At 38.7% G+C, this 9,003-nt stretch overlaps 1 protein-coding gene across 1 annotated transcript; it reads right to left on the bottom strand.

Annotated features, from left to right (window-relative positions):
• Positions 1-3,057: 3,057 nt before the first annotated feature.
• Positions 3,058-8,984, bottom strand: rab32a (RAB32a, member RAS oncogene family). The gene is made up of 3 exons (XM_077739199.1): positions 8,672-8,984; positions 4,713-4,990; positions 3,058-3,414 (listed from the first exon to the last, which is right to left on the bottom strand). The coding sequence occupies exons 1-3, from the start codon at positions 8,883-8,885 to the stop codon at positions 3,265-3,267; spliced, it is 642 nt and encodes a 213-aa protein (XP_077595325.1). The 5' UTR covers positions 8,886-8,984; the 3' UTR covers positions 3,058-3,264.
• Positions 8,985-9,003: the final 19 nt, after the last annotated feature.

Below are 9,003 nucleotides of genomic sequence, written 5' to 3'. Positions count from 1 at the left end.
GTGTTCGCTGGTGTCGCGAGAAGAGATCAACCGAGGGTCTGGGGTGGCCGTGTTTTGCGCGGGGGGAGACGACCTCAATGAGTTGAAGGTTCTGTTGATGAAATGGGCTTCGGAAATGAGATGACGAGACGCCACCTCACGCAAACGGGAGGTCGCGATAGGCCTCGGCTCCTCGGCGTGGGGATTTAATTAAACTCTATTGACAGCAAGAGTGAAAAGGCAAGATTGCAATCTGGCAATGACTTATTCAAAGAGAAGAAGAAGAAGAAAAACAGAGGGCATGAAGGAATCGCTTAGTCGCATACTGGGGGAAATGGGAATGAATAGCGTTGCAATTAAAAGATCATTGTGGGACCATAAAAGCCATGTTTCCTCGTGTGGCGGACAAAGGAGTTTATTTACTCAAGTGCACAGAGAGCTGTGAGTGTATTTGGAGCGGGGAATGGATTTTTTATTTTATTTTCTAAAGCACTTGTCTTCATTAGGCCCGCTGCACATCCAACTTGAAAATCGCATTGAAAGAAATAACCCATTCATTGCAATTAGAAATGTTCTACTTGGTAAACAACATTTTTTTATGAATTGAGTCTGGAATGTAATAGTTGGGGGAAAACTGTGGTGAATTTCTGTCAAAAGGGTGTTGAGGTTTACCATGTTGGCTAGAAACTCAATAGGGCGCTTCCAGGTGTGCACTTTCAAAGAAGGCGGAAGATTAACTTTTCCCTCTGGATCCTCAAAGAACAGCTGTAAAAGAAAATGTTCAATAATAAAAATAATAAATAAATACATTATGTGATTTGTATTCAACCAAAGTTTAATAATATTCTACTCTACGTTTGTAATAGGAGCTTTGGCAGCCGCCTTTGGGTCCTCTGACGCTTTGCCCGAGTCCCATTTCTCCCTGTAAACGTCACCGTCGCTCCATTCGGGCCATACGTCATCCAGGTTCTCGCTGTTTGTGGCAGGCACAGAAGACACTCTGAAATAAGGCCAGAACACAAGTCAGACTAAACGAAACTTTGACTTACCTCCAGGATTGAATGAATTGGACATCTATCCTTGTCAACAGCAGACAATGAGTTAATGAACAATAACATATTCTAATTTAAAATTTATTAACTTGTTTGCATTTTTTTATTAGGTCAACTAAAATTGGATTATCCATTAAACAATACTTTTATGGCAGTATTTCATTCTTCTTTTCTGTACAAATTAGCCAAAACATAAAACTGTTAACAGGTGTTTCATTCAACTTTGTATTCATTCATAAGTACAATGACTCATAACAATAAACATATGAATCGCGATCTGGCATCCATCTTGTAACATGTAGTCCATAACAAATTGTATTAAGAATCAAGAATTGAAAAATATAGAAGCAGTCGAAGCGTTTTCATAATTGCTGAATCTTTTTCTCAATTGTGTGGAAGTTTATTACCGAAACAAACTTACTCTGCTTGCACGTCGGATATTTTGCTGGAAGTGGACTCTTTTTTCCTCAAGTGTGCTTTTGACATTCTGCTTCATGAAATCTTCCGTAGTGTTACTTTCTTTGATGACGTTATTCTCTTCTGAAAAAGACAGTTTTAGCTTGTAACCTAAACAGCTATAGCTTTTAGCTCGACATGCGCCATTTTAACTTTGGACCAATTTAGCTCTAACTCAACCGTGAATGTTTTCTTCTACCCGATAATTCTTACTTGTTCTGGTCATCAGAGAGACACTTTACGAAGGATCGACTTGTTATTTCGAAATCGTACAGAAGACATTATACGTAACACTTAAATTTAGATGAAAAGTGAGAACACTAACATTCATTTGAAAACGTAATGAACCTCTTCCGGTGTTGCGATCCAATGGTTGTCACGGCAACCTGGGCGGCGTCTTGGGTCGTGACGTTTCTAGTTGCCATCCAGAAACATGGCTCATTTTTGTAAACAAACAAACAAAAAAACTATTTTTTGGAGTTATTTTTGAATTTCTACATTCAAACTCTTGTATACTCATCAGTCAAATAACAATTCAATTTATAAATAGTGAGTGAACATCAGCTGGTGTATATAATTAGACGTTTTGTTTTAAAATTAAGTTTATTTTGAATTTGATCATATGTATATGTTGATTATGTGAATTAAAAAAGTTTTCATACATAATAATAATGATGAGCAGGCTGTGACAACACCAGCAATACAGCTATATTGTCATAGAATCCACACAGAACACTGAAGATAAATACAATTTAATCTAGACAGCATAAAAACATTTACAAACACCAGATGTCAATATACATCAATTGAAATTTTTATTCACTTAAAACTATCATTGATTCATGCACAACACAACACCATTTTTCCTTCACTTACACTGTGAGTGTTCATCTTTTAAGTGTTTAAAACCTTGTATATAATTGAAATGAATGAACAAAATCTGTATTTCCTCAAATAGCCATCACGGGGAATGTATTAATTCAATTGTAAAGACATTTATTTGAGGAAATGCAGCAAAATATGTCAGAACTGCTCCACAAATCACTTTTACAGCTACGCTCCAGCACAATGACACTGTGTAGCGCAGTAGTCAAATTGAATACAGCGCGTCATAAAGAAGAGTGCACTTAATTTTTATTTTTCTAAAAAAAAAAGGCTTAATAGCCCTTTTGCGTACAGTGGAAAACAATCAAGTGTCTGAAAACAACTCAAATAAAAATCAGCAAATGTCTTCTTGCTTTTTGCTAACATGTTTTCTGCCACTGACCTCAATAGGTGTCCAATCTAAGTTGACTGGGAAGGGTGGCAGCATTGCCAGACCCCTTTTTAAAAAGGATTGGACGTCTAGAACTGTCAATGGCAGTGAAATATCACTAAATAAAAGGCTTCCCAGTTCAAAAGAATTTCATGGCTATTCCTGAATGAGTTATGAATATTAATACTCATAATATGAGGAAAATATTCAGGTGTACAGTCCAGGGGAGGAGTCAACTTCAAGTATTAAGGGCTGACAGTAACTAGTGAGTAAATACTCACCAAAAAAAATGTTTGTGGATGTAGGATAGAATATGTTGGAAGCCTTAAGAAAACATTTGGCTACTATTAATAAAGAGGAGAAGAAGAAAAAACTCTAGGTTAAAAAAAGCCTGAGTCCTCCCGGAGCTTTCCCAAAAGAAATCCGGCCATGGCTTGCACTTTAAAGGGGGGTGGTGTCAAGGGTATGTTTTTCTTGATTTATTTATTTTGTATGAGCCTCTTACGTGGGATGTATTGAGTGTTAGCAACAGCCCGGCTTGCTCTCCGCCGTCACAGTCTGCTGATCCAGTTTGATGCGGTCTCCATTGCTTTCCTCGTATGGCAAGCCCTTGTCGTTGGCCAAGATATTTTCTACCAGAAATTTAGCTGCTTCATCCACGTTGATATTGTCCTGCAGATTGAGACATCATTGGAATCATTTTTTATATCATTATGAGTCAACGTGAAGCCAAAATGTTACATATTGACTACCTGGCATAGTCTAGTGTATTTTTATTAAGTTTTTTTTGTTCAAGCAACAGCTGGCAAATTTCCACGGCGGCCTGAAGCCACCCGAGACAAAATGAAAAAGACATTTCTATTTTTTTCCCGTCCTTCACATGCACCCAGGAGCTGTCACACCTTAACTTGAAGCAGTAATGAATATTAATGATCTTTTCCTGCCCCATCACACTACTGCTTGTTAAAAATATGTACAATAATTCACAAAGACAAAGTCAATAATTGTTTCTGAATGAAAACTTGTGACATGAGTCCAAAGCTCAGATTCATGATCAATGCCAGGGCATGTGACTCTAGTCATATGATTGACATTTTTTGTTGTTTTTTTTTATATATGGAAGCGGTAGAACAACCTCCTGACTGGAGTGGCTCGCTCACTTCCCCTCATGACGAGCATTGTGCGACATTCCAACGAAAGCGATTGGTCGCCGTGCCACGCAAAGAGTAACGGGCACGTCACAACCACGTTCTGTTTTTCACATGATGATGGGTTGAGCTTGCAAATGTGTGTGTGTGTAGGGAAGTAGAAAAAGTTACTGTATTGCAGTTTTGTATAGAATTGCATTGTAATTATTCTGTATTGCAGTTTTGTGTATAATTCCATTGTGTTTATTCTGTATTGCAGTTTTGTATAGAATTCCATTGTGATTATTCATGTATTAATGGTCAATTATCTGTATGTAAAACTATGTGCAAAAGAAATAAGTAGAAAAAGTTATTGTATTGCAGTTTTGTATAGAATTCCATTGTTATTGTTCTGTCTTGCAGTTTTGTGTGGAATTCCATTGTGATTGTTCATTTATTAATGTATGTAAAAATGATGTCCACCCTAATATTCAATAGTAGTTAAAATAAAAATATATTGATATGAAATGTAGTTTGTATCAATTGATCCATTTAAAAATAGCTTATAATTTGAGTGCAGACTACAACAAAGGCCAATAAAATGAATCCAAAATGGCATATTTCTCTGCTTAGTCATGTAAACCCAGCAAACTAGCAACATGTTGAAGTCATTTTCAAAAGTCTGTCTTGAACATAACAGAAAACTTCCTTTGGTAAACTGCTCGATTGCACCATACGGAAAGCAGAAGCGACCTGTAGTGTTCCCCTTGAGGGGAAGTGCACGTCATTGTAAGAACCTCAAAAAACTGTTCAACTTGACATGTGACAGTTGAGATGACTCACCTTAGCGGATGTCTCGAACCACCCCAGGAAGCCCGTCTCTTTGCAGAAGTTTTCCATGAGTGTGGAGTTGTTGTAGCCGTCCTTCTTCTGGTCGCACTTGTTAGCCAACAGCACAGAAGGGATAGGACCTCCATTGGCTAGCTTCACCTTACTATCCAGGTCGTGTTTCCACTTGGAGACGGCCTCAAAGGTGGAACCCCTGGTCACGTCGAACACCACAAAGGCCCCTACAGCCTCTTTGTAGTATACTCGAGTCATGTTCCCGAAACGTTCCTGGCCTGTAAGGAATTGGGAAGAACGTTGAGGGGAAAAAAATGGACAATTTCAATTCCTCAGCCCAAAAAATGTGACCCACTTTTCTTTAATATGCCGAAAGCCTAATCCATGCAGAGAAGTATTCTGCCGTCATAATAAGCCTTTTCTCCCCATATAGGCCTGTCTGTAAGAACATCTGAGGCGATACATCACAATGGAATCAGCATAAGCAAAGGAGTTTTCTCTAAAAAGTTCAATAATAAACTGGAATAGGAATATGTAATAATCACACCAGAGATGTGACATTAATTGATGTGCAAATGAATAGATTTCTCCTTGTATTGTTTTATGTTATATTAAAGATAACTAAAAATGAGCCTAACATGCAGTTTTTACATTTCAAACATTGCAAGGATCATTTTTTCAGGTTCCAGTTGGGTGCAGGTACTTAGCGACCATGCGGATAAAGTGCTATGACGCAGAGCAGGGAGTGAAATTACTATGGGGCCTAAAGGCCTGATGCTAATTGCTCGTAATTGCGGGTTTAATTTTAACTCAAGGCACCCCAGGTGAATGCACAAGAGACACGACACAGTGACGTAAAGCACTGATGATGGACTCTATTGCCAAATTTTGTACAGTAAACGGACAGATTGAAGAATAAAAGTCAACATACTGTATTTTCATGACTATAAGGCGCACTTAAAAGTCTGAAATGTTCTATAAAATAGACAGGGCGTCTTATAATCCAGTGTGCTTTACATATGGAGAAAAAAATTAAAATGTATCATTCGTTGAGGGTGCGCCTTATAATGCAGTGCGCCTTATACGGACGGTACATGAAAATGTGGGGCTTTTTTTAGCCACTTCCCCACTTTTAAAGTCCAAAATGTCACCAAAAACATTGTTACATTGTTGCTAATCAATGAGTATCAATAAAAATATCTATACAGAAGACTGTAATGGAAAAAATGGCATAGGAGGTTCCTGCATTTCCATTGTTTACCTCACAGATTAGCGGAGAGCCATATGCACCCATCAAAAGAGCCATATGTGGCTCTTGAGCCATTGGTTCCCTACCCCTGATGTAACTAGTGTGCCGAATGAGTAGCTTTATCTGAAGAGAAGCTTCTATAAAGGCAGCAGTGACTAAATGAGAGCAACTGCGACGGGCGCTCTTTGATTTTGTGACACATGCGGTCGTTAACGTTGGATCAATACCGGAGCGAGGCCCTCAGCCACAACGTCGTCCTCCGTGGAACGTCTCGGAAGACTCACAATCGAGCGATTCTATTGACACACGGGCATACTGGCTCGCACGAGCGCTTCCGTGAAATATTGACGCAAGTCACAAACTTGACATAACAGAAAAGTCTACCAAGCTTGACCTTTTGGGCCTCCATTTTTTTTCTTCTTTACGTTAATGAGTTCGCTGCCATTGCCGGCAACAGCTGGCGGTGATGATTTTTGTCATAGGCGCACTATTGTTCCGCAGAATAAATAAAGTTAAATCAGCTAAAAGCGGTAACGAGGGTCATATGCCGCAAACCTAATTAGAAGAGGAATGGACTGACCGCGGTGGCTGTAGGCGGACGCTTGCCCGCGCACACTACGTGAAACGGTAAATGACACATATACAGTTGGTCACATGTTGCCAACATCATTAATCCTAACGGCGACCGCTATGTTATTTTACTGCGGGGGAGAAAGCCAGACCATGTCATCATTATCCATAGTTGCTTTACACGGATACGCATTGCTATCATGTGGGTGTAGGTGTTGCCATGGAAACTGTCCAAGCCGAGACACAGCCTTATAGAGGCAGTAGTAGTAATAGTAGTTGTAGTAGTAGTACTTTTTAATTATGACAATCTTAAGGGAAAACTGTAGTGATACAAAGTTCAGAATCAATGTCTAAATCAAGGGTGGAGAATTTATGGCTCGGGAGCCACATTTGGCTATTTTGATGGGTACATATGGCTCTTCGCTAACCTTTGACCTAAAATAAGGAAAATGCTGGTGACAGAGCTGAGATATAACATTTAGAACTGCTTAAATCTTCATTTTTTTGCATTAGACTGTTCTGGAATGCATATTCTCATTTATTAGCAAATGCATAAGAATCTTGTTAAAAGTATTCCGCTTTTTCCTCTTTAAAAGTTGTGAAATTACTAAAAAAAGAAAAGAATAAAGGCATCCAGTTACATGTATTTTGACTTTTAAATTCAGAGTATGGCTCCCAAGGAATAACATGAGAAAATATGGCTTTCTTTGTCTAAATGAAAGAAATAAAGTAGAAAAAAACTATTTTAAAAGCTGTACATTCTCCTGATAGTATTTTGCCTAGTAGAAAATGCCTATCAGGCCTGTAATAAAGGTGGTAGTCATGAAGGTATGCAGTTGTTGGCACATGACCACCATGTGATTCTAATGCAGATTAGCAAAGCCTTGAGCAATGGCTCACTAACCGCAAACGTGCCGGCTTTTTACGCTTACCTTCATCCGACCTGACGTAACGTGAGGAATTCCAGCGGCTAACGCTCACCGCTCCAGATGACATGAAGGGCAAACCGGACGACTAGGGATTGGATTTTAGGCAGGCAAAAAAAAAAAAAGTCCAAATTTGGTCTTTAAATAACACATCTTCTACATAATTGATGTTCTTCATCCGGCATTGCCATGGCAACGCTGAATCTGATACAGTGCATTTACGACTTGATACATGGTTCATAGTAAAGTATTTAAAACAAAGATAGGTTAAAAAAGCTCATAAATGTTGCTTATGAGGCATATGAGGTATGATGTCTAATTTATTAAATATTAAATATTAAATTAATACTATCAATTGACGCTAATAGAGGCTTCAGTTCAAATATTATCCTTCAAGATGACATTTTATGCTTGTAATACCTCTTTTCTTTAAATAGCTCAATAAAAACACTTTTTTAAAGTCTGCCATTGACAGCAATAGAAGTCCAATCAGTCCATGTCGGTGAAATATGATCAATCGCTACAAATCCAATTGATATAAGACTGTTTGTCATAAACAGAAACGCATGATTCATAATCTTGTCAAGTATGTCGAATTAGTCAAATAGCTGGTTGATTGAAGTGAAGCCTATCAACAGAGCCAATCACTACAAAAGGGAACCGACTTGCTTGATTACAGAAGCTCACGTGGTTGCCAATGCAATATTATGACCAGACTTAGTCATTAACATCCAGTTAATATATCTATACATATCATATTTTCTTTGTAGTAGCTTCCAATAGTGTACTGGAGTGGAAATATCACATTTTGGTGCCACTGTGCTCAATAATATCAAGTTATTCTGCAGCCCTAAACCCAATTTTCACTCTGCTGACTATTTAGCTGCCTGGTATCAAGATATAACTTTATGGAAGGTGTCAAATAAAATAATATGAAGTAAAAGAGAGAAAAAAAAAGCTTCAGGCCCCTTTGGAAATTGGCCCACTGGCTCTTGTGCTTGAGTGCATAATAATAACAACGTGACCTACATTCCAGACAATTATGATCTTCTGCAATGGGCCATAAAAGTGGCAAAGTAGCTCTAGTTTGAGAATATATACACCTTATATTCAATTTAAATGTCACATATAGATCACCCATTGCCATTGACGATGGGTTACGTCCAAAAATGCAATTATATTCTGTGGTAACTTGGAATTGAATTGAATAGTACCTGCAATATCCCAAAGCTGAAGTCGTACAAGTGTCTTGCTGTCCCAGTTGAGGACTTTTAAGGCGAAGTCGACCCCGATGGTGGCTCGGTAATGTTGGGAGAAGAGTTGGTGCACATACCGCTTGATGATGCTCGTCTTCCCTACGCCCAACTCACCGATAACCAGTACTTTGAATAAGTATTCCTTGCACTCCGACACCGAACCGCCGGCCATCCTCACCCCGAACTACTTCAAAAGTGCAACAATTCGAACTTTTAGAAAAGAGAGTGCCCGCGAGTGTATTAGTGTGTCATGAGTTGTGAAAAAGTAGAAAAGAAAAGTGGGCGTAGTC

The sequence above is a fragment of the Stigmatopora nigra genome, chromosome 2 (assembly GCF_051989575.1).
Source record: "Stigmatopora nigra isolate UIUO_SnigA chromosome 2, RoL_Snig_1.1, whole genome shotgun sequence".
Classification (NCBI taxonomy): domain Eukaryota; kingdom Metazoa; phylum Chordata; class Actinopteri; order Syngnathiformes; family Syngnathidae; genus Stigmatopora; species Stigmatopora nigra.
The sequence above is the reverse complement of the archived record's forward strand: the minus strand, read 5'-3'. Positions and strand labels throughout refer to the sequence as shown.